This window comes from Bos javanicus, chromosome 29 (assembly GCF_032452875.1).
Source record: "Bos javanicus breed banteng chromosome 29, ARS-OSU_banteng_1.0, whole genome shotgun sequence".
NCBI classification, from domain to species: Eukaryota; Metazoa; Chordata; class Mammalia; order Artiodactyla; family Bovidae; genus Bos; species Bos javanicus.
Genome location: NC_083896.1, coordinates 36,505,428 through 36,519,869, shown reverse-complemented (window position 1 = coordinate 36,519,869; position 14,442 = coordinate 36,505,428). Strand labels below are relative to the sequence as shown.

Genomic DNA, 14,442 nt, shown 5'->3' with positions numbered 1-14,442 from the left:
TGTGGGCTCTTGGGACTGAGCTCTGGCTCTGAAGTCCCATCTCTTCTGGGGGACATGGTTTCAGCTGCACTTTCTCTCTGGAAGGCTTTCCCTGAACTGTACTCAGCATAGGTCTGGGTTTCTCCTCCCACAGGCCACTTCCCCACACCAGTCCCAGCAGTCCACGGTGGATGTCGCCCAGCTCCACGACCCTCAGACCTACACACAGCACGCCATCCAGGTGCAGCACATCCAGGTCACCGAGCCCCCTGCCCCTGCTATGTCCACATCCCAGGTATGCTGGCCCCTGCTCCAGGGACTAGTCCCAGGATAGTGTGGCCTCAGGGACTCTGGAGATATACTAAAAGTGGAGAGATATTATCTCAGACCTAGTCTCCTTGACTATGGGAGTGATATCTTTATTTGGGGGGCCTTTAAAGAGTCATCTTTGCCTCCAGTGGCTCATTGGTAAAGAATCCACTTGCCAATGCAGGAGATCCAGGTTCCATCTCTGGGTCGGCAGGATACCCTGAGTGACTGAGCATGCCTGCATTAGGGACACACCATTGAATGCTCAGCCTGGCCTGTCTGGATGGAGCCTGACCTCTGATCTCCTGGAGATCTCCTGTCCTCGGTGGCTGGATGACGGCCGGCAAGAGAGGGGTTGTCTCTGTAATTTTGGAGCAGTGAGATTGTGAAGGATTACTGTGTTTGTGTGATAGAGACCTTCGTTGAGAAAGCAGAACGCTGGAGTGGGTTGCCATTTCCTTCCCCAAAAGCAGAGCTACGTCCACTTGCAAAATATTATTAAATTCTTACTCTTTGCAGGAAACTTTTCTAGATCTTGCCCTCAAGGAGCTTAGAGTCTGGTAGGGATGTAACACGTGTGCACAAGCAAACAGGGCATGAAGGGAAGGTACCTGAACCATAAAGGATGCCCACAGTCTCTCTCCTGACATTCACAGGGGCCAGGACAAGAGCACACATGAAGGCTGCATGTCACCACCCTGAGTGGGTAAAGGTTTCACTCAAACCCACCAGCCATTAAATAAGTATGTTCTATCTTCCTGCTTGACATAGGTACTTTCATAATGATCACCTTGGAAAATATACATAAAGTACCCATGGATATTAAATAAGGTGGATAGCGCTAATTAAAAATTAAATGTATCCACAATGCAGTGGGATAGTATTTACAGACGTGTGCAAAATTAGCTGTTATACTAAAATAGTGTGCACTGGAAAATAGTAAAAATGAAATTAAAAAAAACAATTAAAAAAAATTAAATCTGTTTTTCTGCCAAACACACGGCTGGCACTGGCAGTGGCCAGGTAGAGGTGGGAGGAAGTAAGGAAAAGGATTGCTGTCATTGTCATTTAGTTGCTAAGCTGTGTCTGACTCTTTGCGACCCCATGGACTGTAGCCCATCAGGCTCCTCAGTCCATAGGCTTCTCCAGTAGTGGGTTGCCATGCCCTCCTCCAGGGGATCTACCCAACCCAGGGATCGAACCCATGTCTCCCGCCTTGGCAGGTACATTCTTTACCACTGAGCCACCAGGGAAGCCCTTTTTTATGGTCTCCAACTGCTTCCTCTTTTGTATCCCACTTTTCCTGGCTCCAACTGCTATGGAAATCTGTAGGATAAACATGCACTTTCTCTGCCCTCCTATTTTTTTTTTTTTTTTTGGGAGGGGGCCTCTGCTGCTTGCTGTCTAATTGCCCCTCCCCTCCTTCTAGTGTAAGGTTTCTGGTGACTTGTCCCAGCCCAAGACAGGCAGCCTCTTCCCACAAGGGGCCATGAGTTTCTCAGGTGCACTAACATCACGCTTCTGAGTTTCTCAAAGGAACCAGAGGCTGGAGGGCCAGGACGGGCTCCTCAGAGTCCCTTGTTGGGATAAGCCGGCTATTCTATCTTCCTGTGGGAAGCAGGGGCTGCTTGCTGCCCCCTTCTCCTCACCCAGGCTCCTTCTTGCACTCATGGGGCCTCTGTACTATGTGGACACCTCGGCTCATGTGTCTCAGCTCCATCCACACCCCTGCAGGTGGCAATCCAGGCCACCCCATTGGTCTCAGGTGCCTGAATACAGTTAGAGGAGCCCTGTGTGGGAGACAGGACCCCTACGGGAGGCCACGCTCAGAGGAGAAATGTGTGTGGATGGATATAGTTAGAGGAGCCCTGTGTGGGAGACAGGACCCCTATGGGAGGTCATGCTCAGAGGAGAGATGTATGGATGGATACAGTTAGAGGAGCCCTGTGTGGGAGACAGGACCCCTGCAGGAGGCCACGCTCAGAGGAGAGACATGTGTGGATGGATACAGTTAGAGGAGTCCCATGTGGGAGATAGGACCCCTACGGGAGGCCATGCTCAGTGGAGAGACGTGTATGGATGGATACAGTTAGAGGAGCCCTGTGTGGGAGACAGGACCCCTACGGGAGGCCACGCTCAGAGGAGAGACGTGTGGGTCCTGGAAGTGGGTACAGGGCCATTTCCAAGGTCCAGGAGGCCTCATGTGAGAAGAGCCAGCCAACATCCCTACAGGGTGCCTCTTGCCCATGTCTAAGGATGACATGGATATGTCATTAGGTTATGGGCCTGTGTCTGAGGATGACGTGGACATGTCATTAGGTTATGGGAACTCAGTGGAGGGAAAGATGGTACTTAGCAGCTACTAAGTCACTTCAGTCGTGTCTGACTCTGTGTGACCCCATAGACAGCAGCCCATTAGGCTCCTTTGTCTCTGGGAATCTCCAGGCAAGAATACTGGAGTGGGTTGCCATTTCCTTCTCCAATGCATGAAAGTGAAAAGTGAAAGTGAAGTCGCTCAGTCGTGCCCGACTCTTAGCGACCCCATGGACTGCAGACTACTAGGCTTCTCCGTCCATGGGATTTTCCAGACAAGAGTACTGGAGTAGGGTGCCATTGCCTTCTCTGGTACTTAGCAAGGAATCAAGGAAAATCATGTAAAAGTGGTATTTGAGTTAGGTCTTGGAGGAGGGTATGATTTTGACATGGTAACTGGGGGAGGTTGTATGATCTGAATATGGTCTCATTGTGAGGAAGACATGGGGGGAATGAGTGAGACAGACACAGACATGAGAAATTGTGGTGTGTCTATAAATTGTGATGTGGTGTCTTAGTGACAGGAAACTGTGCTTGGAAACAAGGCCAGGAAGGTGGTTTGGAACTGAAGTGTGGACGGCTTGAGTGGCAGACAGTGGTGGTGGGGGGTGGGGGGTTTATCCTGTAGACAGAATGGGTCCCTGTGTTTATCTCCACTAACTTGGGGGTATCTAGTGCACGGAAGTGGAGATTCCAACTTCTGGGTTCAACTTCAGTTTGTGTTACAGGTTAGCTTTGTGACACAAGAAAGTCATGGAGCTTCTTAGGTTTTTTTAAAAAACCTATGCATTGAAGATAATTATACTTCCATCCATTTACTTTTCTAACAATTAAGTCTTTGGATACCCTTGTAGATAATCATCCTTTGGAAGGTAATTAGGATTTCATAGTTATGATTGCTTTTCATTAATTCTGTTCTTATTTAAAATAGGTCTAATTTTAGGGACTTCCCTGGCGGTCAAGTGGTTAAGACTCTGAGCTTCCACTGCAGGAGGCATGAGTTCAATCCCAGGTTGGGGAACTAAGATTCCACGTGCAGTATGGTGCAGTCAAGAGTAAAATTTACTATTTTAACAGTTCTGCATTCAGCGTTACAATTCCCATGAGCATGATTTATTTTCTTCAGCAACGAGTTGACAGTTCACGCATCCCACTCTCTTTCTCTCCAGGTGGCTGGGCAGCCGCTGAGTCCCTCCCCACAACAGTCTCAGCAGGGGCTCAGCCCCCCCCACGTCGCAGGTAGCTCCTCACAGGGCCAGGCCCTCCAGCAGCCTCCCCAAGGCTCCACGGTCCAGCACACGTACCTCCCCAACACCTGGAATTCCTTCCGTGGCTACTGTAAGTAAGGCTGGCACTCCAGGGTGCAGGTGGGGAACCTGCAGCTACAGGGCGGAATTTCATCGGCTTTATCATCGATTTTCTGGATTAAAGGTTCATTAGCCATTTTCTACATTCTGTGGAGCTTGTACTTCGATGAGTTTCACGATTCAGGCAGCGTCTGATGTCAGGGCCACCCCGAAATGACATTTTTCTGAGAAATCAGGAATATTGCTGCAGCAAGTGTAGGCAGGTGGTTTAAGTAGTATAGTAGCTGCATTTAGGATTTGAGGTCATGATTCATCTCTTCTAGCCATGTTTATTGAATGTGTGAATATCAATCACTGTGCGAGACTCTGTGTGTACAAAAGATGAATATTGGCTTTCATACACGTAACACCACACAATAATCACGCTAACCAAGTTTCATTAAACTCTTACTGTGTGCCAGGAAGGATTCTACACTGAATCTATATCACATCTACTATCCATAGCAGCCTCCTAGATAAGTTATCAGTACTTGCATTTTATAGATAAGGCAGTTTGGACACAGAGTAACTCATCCAAGGAACACAGCTACTAAGCAGAGGACTGGGGCCCAGGCAGCTTGGGTGCAGAGTTTACACTCTAAACCAGCACACTGTGCTGCTCCTCCTCACCAGACAGTCTTGGGCTCTGAAACTGTTATCTCACTGTTATTCAGTCACTCAGTTGTGTCCGACTCTTTGCGATCCCATGGACTGCAGCATATCAGGCTTCCCTGTCCATCACCAACTCCCGGAATTTGCTCAAACTCATGTCCATTGAGTCAGTGATGCCATTCAACCATCTCATCCTCTGTCGTCCCCTTCTCTTCCTACCCTCAATCTTTCCCAGCATCAGGGTCTTTTCCAGTGAGTCGGCTCTTCGCATCAGGTGGAGACAGATATATGAGTAGCTGATTTCAAAACCCTGAGGTTAGTGTTACCAGAAGCAGTTGGACTGGCTGCCAAAGGTCAGAACAAGTAGAAATCTTGGTGGGGACAACAGCTTTGGGTGTCAGCTGAAAAGTATGAGACCTTTATCACTAAGGACATGGAAGAAACAGGAATAGTAACAGTTAAGAGCTCCATAGCAGGAACTAGGAGAACAGGGGCTGTGTTGGTCTCTGTCTTACTACTGATTTTGTTTTTTGGACCATCTTGCTGTGATTGATCTTAGGCTGTGTTATGTAGATTTGGTGTGGAGACAGGCTCAAACGCTACAGTTTAGTTATCTTTACAATCTGTCCTCTTAAATACTGGTGGTCACAATGAGAGCTGAGCCTAGTGTGTGTCAGGAAAGGCCTCCTCCTCATGATGAATCCCAGTAATCCTGGTAAATAGACTGACATTTACACTCAGTTTCATTCCGGTGAGAAGAATGTGGAATGATGCCGACAGTCATGGTAGTCATAGTAAGAACTAGCATTCTAACCTGGTGAAACAATCTGAAATTTCTTATTTGGAAAAAAAAAGTTTAAAATATACAAAAATAGGGAATTCCCTGGCAGTCCAGTGGTTCGGACTTGGCGCTTTCACTGTGAAGGGTGTGAGCTTGATCCCTGGTTGGGGAACTAAGATCACACAAGGTGCACAATGCGGGGGGAAAAACCCCCAAAAACCATATATATAAACACAGAAATACACACACACACACACACAAACAGAACAGTAATGAACTTCCCTGTACCAATTATCCAGCTTCAGCACTTACCAGCTCTCGGGCGGTCTTGTTTGATATGTACCCACTGTCATTCTCTCCCAGTCCTCCAACTATATAATATAATCCATATCATTTCATTCATAAATGTTAGTATCTATCTCTAAAATCAAGGCAGTGAAAACAAAAAAACACAACTCCAGTCTCATTATCACACCTAAAAATAAATTACAGTAATTGGTTAATACCGTCAAATGTCCGGGGTTCATATTTCTGTGACTGTCTCATAAATGTTTTAACAGTTGGTTTTTCAAATTGGGTTCCAAATAAGGGCCCGTACATTGCCATCGATCATGTCTGTTCAGTTTTGTTTGGTTTATGTGTTCTTTTTCTTTCTCCCAAGTTGCAGTTAACATGTTGATGAAACTGGGTCACTTGTGTTCCCTTTTGGATTTTGCTGTTGACATCCCTGCATTGTCTGTCATTTAAGATGCTTTCCTCTGTCTCTTTTATTTCCTATTGATGGGCAGTTAAATCTAGAGGCTTGATCAGATCAGGTTCTATTTCTTTTCCCCCCAAACACTGCATAGCTGTTGATGTATACCTCCATCAGGAGGCACATGACGCTTGTCTGTTTCCTTTACCCTGCCATTTCATTAGACACTGCAGAGTTGTGCTGTTCTGATGCTATCACACTCTTCTTTTTTAATAAACGTTTATGTACTTGGCTGCACCAGGTCTTAGCTGCAGCACGCGGGATCCTTTAATTGCGTCATATGGGACCTTGTTCCCTGACCAGGGATTGACCCCGGGCCCCCTGAATTGGGAGAGCAGAGTCTTACCCACTGGACCACTAGGGAAGGCCATTGATTCTATCATCCTTTATACACTTATTGCTAGGAAACGTCCACAATGAAAACAATTTTACATTAACTGTCAGGTTATTATGGGGTACAATTTGCACAGGAACGGCAGGATAGATGCTTTAAATACTTGGCTCATCTCCTTAATTTACCAGTTTTCAAAATAATGAATTGTCTCCTTGTATTATCTAATCACATCAACATAAGACTCTGGGAGCAAGCAAACCGGTGGAAAATGACTCAGTAGGGAAAGTGGTCACTGGTGAGATATTTGTTTTTACCACTTGTATTGAAATCTGAGACTACTGAACTGTGGTTCTTTCCTGTTTTTCAGCATCAGAGATTCAAATGATGACACTTCCCCCAGGTCAGTTTGTGATTACAGACAGTGGTGTGGCAACTCCGGTCACCACTGGCCAAGTGAAGGCGGTCACTCCGGTAAGCTGTGCTGCTTGGAGGGTTTTCCTGTTTCCCATGCTGTACCACCCCCGCCCTCCTCCCAAACTCTTCCTCCAAACTCTTCCTCCAAACTCTTCATATCTGAGTTAGAAGTATGTCTTCTGTTTTCCCATAATATCTGTGGTACTGTATTATAGCACAGCTTATTTTAATTATTGGTTCACCATCTTTTCCTAGTAGGCAACGAATTCCTCAAAAGCTGGGTCCTAGTCTTTATTATCCTTAATGTCTTGCACAGGAGGCTGGGCTATAGCAAATGCTCAAGAAAGATATATTCAATTAATAACTACAGTGAACCTTCTGGATCCATATATGTATTTCTTGTGTTGTTATTTAGTCACTAAGTCATGTGTGACTCTTTTGTGACCCCATGGATTGTAGCCTGCTTGGTTCCTCTGTCCATGGGATTCTCCAGGCAAGCATACTGGAGTGGTTGCCATTTCCTTCTCCAGGGGATCTTCCTGATCCAGGGATGGAACCTGCGTCTCCTGCATTGGCAGGCAGATTCTTTTACCACTGAGCCACCAGGGAAGCCCATACATATAGATACATGTAGATAATTAATCATCTTTTTATGTGTTTCTTAGAAAGTATATGAGTCTTCATGATTGTTGATCCTCAAGTAGGGAGAGAATAACATAATGAATGTGTTATGAAAGTCTTTTTTTTTTTTTTTTTTGGTCATGCTGTACAGCTTGTGGGTTCCTAGTTCCCTGACCAGGAATCCATACCCTCTGTTGTGAGAGCAGAATCCTACCGACTGGACTGCCAGGGAATTCCCTGCCATAAATTATTTTGTTGTATTGCACCTGCTACCTTTGTTTTTATCCTCACTGGGTTCTTCTGGCCTGCCTCTGGAAGACAGAGTGTATAAATTTAAATTAAGAAAGATATTCTTAACTAGCCTGGGATATTGAGATGTGCCCAGGGGAAGACTGATTACTGCCCAAGAGGCCTCAGTGTGTAACACGGTAGTTTAGTGGCCTCAGAAACCTGGCTTTTTTTTTTTTTTCAAATCACACCAAGAGCTCACCCGTTTCTCAGCACATGAGTTCATGTTAACTAGACTGAGGAGAGTTGTATAAATCTGGAGTGACACTTTTGTCATGGAAACAGTAACTAATGTAAAATGGAATGGTCTCCCTGGCATGATGAGTGAAATTTTTGCTCTTTTTGTGAGTCCCACAAGGACTTACTGACTCTTTTTAGGCCCTGCCACAGTATACATGGGGCTTCTCTGGTGGCTCAGTGGTAAAGAATCCGCCTACCAATGCAGAAGACTCGAGTTCAATCCCTGGGTTGGGAAGATCCCCTGGAGAAGGAAATGGCAACCCACTCCAGTATTCTTGCCTGGGAAATCCCATGGACAGAGGAGCCGCGTGGGCTACAGTCTATGGCGTCACAAAGAGTCAGACACGACTGAATGACTAAACAACAGCAACAACAACAGCAGTGTACACACAAACAAATTTACTGTATAGTTTTGGTCGTAGATTATCTGCAGCCCACCTATGAACCACTTAGGTGTCCATGGACCCTTGGTCGAGAACCAGACCCCTCCAGCTAGAGAAAGACCTATTTGGGAAACTAAATGCTGATCAGAGAGTTGCTTTGATGAGCATGGACTCAGAACATATGCTCCAGATAAATCAAATTCATATTTGGCTGTGGCTTTCTCTCCGGACAGTCCTTGGAAAAGCTGCTATCAGTTTTCCTCTGTGACTTTTTTCTCTCTCAGTCTATATTGCTGACCAGTCTTCCTTCTGACAGACACATCTTTTCTTTAAAAATGTCAAGGTAGCTGACATGGAGATGTTTTTTATCATCAGAGGGAAAAATGAGGAAAAATTAAGATGTCTTCATAAAGTCAAATGTATTCAATGCACAGGACTTTATTCTAAGACTGTGTTCTTCCTGTGCTTTTGAGTGTTAAAATGTCTCTTATTTGCCAGCAGTGTTTAAAAAATGATTTCACTTGGCAAATTAAAATTTGGAAACATTAATTCTTACTTTAATTTTGCTGGGTCTTTGAAATTCTGAACTCTGGGAACCATTGATCTTGACTTGGGAGGGTTCATTCTGCCTCTTTAAGGATAATTTAACTATCTCTTCTTTGATCCATTTTGTATTCACCTTTAGACATTAATTGATACAGTCACCTTATTTTATGAATTTCTAAATTCTTAGGGACAATATATACCACGTTTCCTTTGCCAGGTAGGTTACCATCATGATGCAAATTTCTGTACCTGATGTTTCTCACTCTATCATTTGGTAGGACAACTAAGGTCCTCCTTTAAGTCATCTTTGTAGTCTACTTCTGTGGCTGAATCATCCCCCCAAAGGACTCAGGTAAACCATCTCCCCCCATAGGTGCCTATTTGGGTTCCCCTTATAACATTTCTTTGCATATTCCTTCTCTCCTCCGCCCCGCCCCCCCCGCCTCCATGGCTCTCACTCCGACATCTGGCCTCAGATTTCTAAAGATCCTTTTCTTCCTGCTCTAGGGTCATTATGTGTTATCAGAAAGTCAATCAGAATTGGAGGAAAAGCAAGCGTCTGCTCTCTCTGGAGGAGTCCAGGTTCAGCCAGCTGCACACAGTGACTTGGACCCCCAGACCACCAGCCAGCAGCCCACCCAGTACATCATCACAACCACCACCAACGGGAATGGGAGCAGTGAAGTGCACATCACTAAACCCTAACTCCTACCCTCAAGCCAGAATCAAGCAGTCACATCATGTCTTTTCTTATTCATATGTCTGGAAGCTTCTGACACTTACAGCTCCTTTTTAAGATTTATCATTCACTCAAGAGTTTGGAAATCACAGTTTTGATCCTCACCAGGGCTTATTTTATCAAGATCATCTTTACCAAGTGGACTCTTCAAACCCTAGGAGTTCCCGCCATGGGATGGAGGTCATGCAGATTTCAAGACGGAAAAACTTTGCCTTGCTCTTGAACTGGTTTTTTTAACACATGGATAAGCCTTACTTTTCCTTTGTGGAAATATTAAGTGGTGTATTGTATTGTACCAAAGGTGGAGAAAGGATGTGCCGAGTCCACGGCCACTGGACTTCTTAATCCCAAGCCACGGCACCAAAGGCAAAGGGGCGTTTTGTAGGCGCATATTAGGTCAGAACTGCTTCCTCTTGTGAGTTTGCATTTTCAGTAATTTAACAAAGGGAGCCCACTGAATATGAAAATTACAATGATGAAACCTTATGATGGTCTGAAGGAAAAACTGTCATCTAAATTTTTCTTACTGCTGATTTTTTAAAAACTTGCCATTTTGGGGAAAAGCGCTGTTGGGCTCTTGGTAGTGCTTTGCACAGACCCTGGTCCTTAGCAGATTAGGTCAGAACCTCGTGTTCTGACAGATCTTACTTTATTACTCCGCAACTATGGACTCCCTGTACAAGGAAAGGTTGCTTGATGTCAGCAGAATTTAAACTCCCACCTTAAAGCTTGGCCTCCCATTCTCTGGTTGAACTTGTATGAAGGAGAGACTGGAGATGACAGTATCAAGGAAAATGGCTAAAGCAACTATACAGAGAGTGAGAAGAACTGAGACCTCGTCCTGCCTCTCAGGATCCGTTTACCACTCGTTGATAAACGCGCCAACCCCTGCTCTTCCCAGGTGTTCCTGCAACCCTCACTCACAGCACGCAGTGTATTTTAGTCCTTCCAATACTGTCTTAAAATGAACATTCTTTCAGGTTGGATGGAAAGGTGGTCTTCCTTCTTTCTTAACACTTTAAATATATTGCAATTCATCTGGGCCTTTTGGTAAGATAACTAACTTCACACCTTGGGGAAAAATTTTAAAAGGTAGGACCATTTATAATGTCTGTTAGGGCAATTATAAGGGATCTGGAAGAAACCCAATCTTCATATTACATTGTTAGTTGGGAGAGGGAGAAAATTCTGCCTCAATGATAGTTTTTCTTATCATTGTTCCTGTTTGGGAGTCTTAGTAGCTATGAATTCAGCGGGGGAAGGTACTTCCCTTCTTTTTACTGTACATTCCAGTTGTGCACAGAAAACATTGCAGAAACCAGTATGTATTTTTTGTGACATACATTTTTAGAATAATTATGGAAATGGTAGAATTTATCATTCCAGAACAGGAAGACTGACCTTCAGTTTCAAATGAAGTTAACTAATTTATTTTATTTACATTTCTGGGTAAAAACTGGCTCTACAAATTAAGAAGCATAGTAGCTTCTTTATGGTAAAGATACCTTTCTGAAAAGTAAACCATTCTATTGAAGTAACTTTACTAATATGTAGATTTTGCACTTTATTCCTGAGACCTCATTCATGTAGTTAGCCCTAAACATTTAGGCACTAAGAGAACCTGAGAGTTCTTAGGTAGTTGTGTGGAGAATGAAAATGGACTCTGTTTCTTTGGTAACAAAGGTGATGCTGGTGTTTTCAACAGAAAATACAGACTGTGTGTCACAATGCAGAGATTCAGAGTCCCACAGTCCTCCACTGTGATGGTTACAAATGCCCTAGCGTCCAGCCTCAAAAGATTTGCTAGGTAAAGAGTATCAGGCTTTCCCAAAGGTCCAGTTTAGTTTTTTTGCCCTGTTGGCTTCCTTTTTGATTTGAACCATCAATGTACCTCCTCCCCTCAGGAATAACTTGTCGACTAAGATGGAAAGCTATCATTGAATGGAATGTTCATTTTATGCCAGCTATTTCAAGTTTTAAAATACACAGAAGAGAAAAAATATTGTGCAAGGACTTCTGTTTCTTTCCCATCTAAGTTCTTTCTTTTCCTTTTTTTTTTTTTCTTGTCCTTATGTGGAATAAGTAAGGACTCTAGAACTATTGATAATTTGTATATTATCAACCAGAGATGCAGGTGTGGCAGTTGAGCCAAACAACTTTGCTTTAAGATCAGGTATTCAGCACATTTATTTTAAGGTAATGGATTTTGAAAAGGACTTGGATTTGAGGAGATGGCAGATGATAAGCCATCTAAGACCCAATTTGAAAAAAAAATTTTTGTAGCCACTGTTTATACTGTGATCTCTCCTAGGACACTCTGGCACTGTAGACTTCAGTGCAGTGTGGAAATTTTGGAGTAGGTTACATACAGATTTTACATTTTTACTGTTTGATTTGTGCCCACATAAACAGACATTTCATCATGTAAACTTTCAGTTATTCTGGAAAAATCTATTGTTTTGGTCTTCTTGAATTGTTTTCTGATTTGGAATTGTCCTTTCAAAAAACTCTTAAGACATGTAGGGCTAAAAAGCACTTCGTGAGATGCTGAAGCTGACCCACAGGTTGGAAATGTTGACCCTACCCTGTTATTTAAATGTGAACATTTATGTACATTCAGTGAGTTATAGTGTTAATAGTCTTGTGCTACTCAGCAGGTGTAAAAATTAATAAATATTTTTTTTAATAAACATCCTACTTGTTTGTATGTGTACAAAATACAAGAGCTTCTGATAGTTACTTCTTTTTTTTTTTTTAATAGTACAACTTACATTGTTTTGACTCTGGTTTACTCTGGTGTGGTCAGAGACACAAGGTCTGGGAATTTATGGATGACAGTACGGAACATTGTTCCCCTGCTCTTTTACTTGGTGGTGTGTAATTCCAGACCCCTCCCAACAATCTAAAGGGAACTAGAGGCAGGCGTGCAGTCAACAAGGGAACAGAGATTGGCTTTGTTTGGAAACCACTATTTTCCAAGCAGGAGGAACACTAGTTTGGCCTGCCAGCTTGTCTGACATATTTCTATGCAGAGAACAGAGGATGGTCCCCGAACAACTGGTTGGAAGTAGCTGTGTAGTAAGAAGTTCGAAGCCGTTCAAAATAAAACCTAGTGAGTTAGAAGAAAGGGGCCTAGGTTCTTAACTATCGAGAATAGTTGAGAGAAGGTATAGTAATAGAGAGAAGGCTATCCAGTTTGATTTAAAATGTATTTTAAATGTGTGTGTACTTTCTTTCCGGACGTCGAGGATCCAGGGATGGGAGAGAGAACTGGGGCCACGCCGGGGTTAGTTGGAGCGGCACAGGCTCTGATTAGCATTCTCCTCGATGAAACTTGAGAAATCACAAAATAGGAGCTAACAGCGCACCACGTGGCTGGTACGAAGATTCTTGGATGGAAAGTGCTCAGGTGCCAGGAGCAGGGTATTGCGCTCTGCAAACGTTAGCTAATAAAACTGCTTTCACTCCCTCAAGTGCTCCGGAGCTTCAGCTCGCGCCCAGGTAAAGACTGGCCACACCGGGTTCGCCCTCCGGACACTTGTAAGCCCGGTGCGATCGACGAGCCAGACAGCAGCCCTCCAAAGTCCAGCCCTGAGGGCTCTCGGCACTGTAGGCTGTGTGCCTTGCGAGCCCCGCCCCGGCATCCCCGGCCCCGCCCTGACCGCCACGCCCCCGGCACTTCCAGGCCCCGCCCCGCGCAGACCCGCCCCTTCCGCCGCCCGACCCCGGAGCGTGCACGCACCGAGACGCCTTGCGGGAGCGAGCGCGTCCGGTCCGGGAGCCCGCGGACTGAGAGGTGCGGCGGGTTACGAGACCGGCTCCCGCGGCGCAGGTGAGGGCGGGCGGGGGTGGCGAAAGCGTTAAAGTGTTGTGTGGGCAGCAGAGGGAGGAAGCGAGCGGCCGGGTGTCCGAGAGTCGCTGGTCCCTCGGGCTCGAGGCAGGGGAGAGGGCGCGGTGGGAGCCGGGCGGCCTGGGTGGGTGGGGGTTAGGGTTAGCGCGGTGTGGGGGAGGGGCCGTGGGCGCGGAGGTGGCCCGGGACCCGGGCCTGGGAGCTGCGGAGGGGTTTGCAGTTTGAAGCGGGCGGCTGCCGCGGCCAGATCCTGGGGTTTAACTTCTGTGTTGGGGAGGGGCCGGGAAGAAATGTTCTCCCAGGTGCAGAGGAAGGGCCCTGGGGAGAAAGGCCTTCCTGGTTGGTCAAGCGGTGCAGGACGCCGCAAGAGTTAAAAACCCTAAAAAACCCTTGGCTTCCGGGGTCCCGACCCTTTGTCAGCGGCCTGCTTTTTTGTGTTTTGAGATTCTCTAAAGAATAGTGGACAGGGAGGCCTGGCGTGCTGCGATTCATGGGGTCCCAAGGAGTCGGATACGAACTGAAATGAACGGAAAGAATAGTTGCAGGGCATAGGTTGCCACTCGGATAGATTACATTTAGCGATCCATTCAGTGTAATTGAAGAAACTGGTGAGCAGTTTGAGAAACAGGTGGTTCTCCTAAGAGTCAGGTAAAACTCTGCAGCTGTTGCCCTCTTCGGTGCCAGTTCTGGTAAGAGGGCTTTATTCTGAGCATCAGGTTGCATCTACTTTTTTCTGTTTTGTTTCTAAAAGTTTTGTTAAAGGCAGATGCCATGTGCTTTCTCACCGGTGTCAGTAGTTTAGGCATCAGAAGTGTTCAAGATGCCGTCCTTCATCGTGTACTGAAGGGTGATAGGACATAGTCCCTTGGGGACCACGCAGCTGCTTTGAACAGGAGTCTTTCCACTGTATCATTATGTAGATTTGACATCTCT

The 14,442-nt window shown here is 45.4% G+C and overlaps 2 protein-coding genes across 8 annotated transcripts in view; both read left to right on the top strand.

Annotated features, from left to right (window-relative positions):
• PRDM10 (PR/SET domain 10) overlaps positions 1-12,351 on the top strand; it is a 99,808-nt gene extending 87,457 nt beyond the window's left edge. Inside the window, exons 19-22 of one of the 2 annotated variants that reach the window (XM_061406467.1) lie at positions 134-274; positions 3,771-3,939; positions 6,796-6,899; positions 9,428-12,351. In XM_061406467.1, the coding sequence (XP_061262451.1) occupies positions 134-274; positions 3,771-3,939; positions 6,796-6,899; positions 9,428-9,625 (612 nt within the window). In that variant the 3' untranslated portion in view covers positions 9,626-12,351. The remainder of the gene's footprint in view (positions 1-133; positions 275-3,770; positions 3,940-6,795; positions 6,900-9,427) is intronic. The other variant, XM_061406468.1, reaches the window with a different exon arrangement.
• A 1,031-nt stretch (positions 12,352-13,382) lies between these two features.
• NFRKB (nuclear factor related to kappaB binding protein) overlaps positions 13,383-14,442 on the top strand; it is a 31,412-nt gene continuing 30,352 nt past the window's right edge. For 4 of the 6 annotated variants that reach the window (XM_061406462.1, XM_061406461.1, XM_061406458.1 and 1 more), the window contains exon 1: positions 13,385-13,491. The gene's annotated coding sequence lies outside the window, so the exon portion shown is untranslated. Of the gene's footprint in view, positions 13,492-14,442 lie in introns of all 6 variants that reach the window. The other 2 variants (XM_061406460.1, XM_061406457.1) reach the window with 2 other exon arrangements.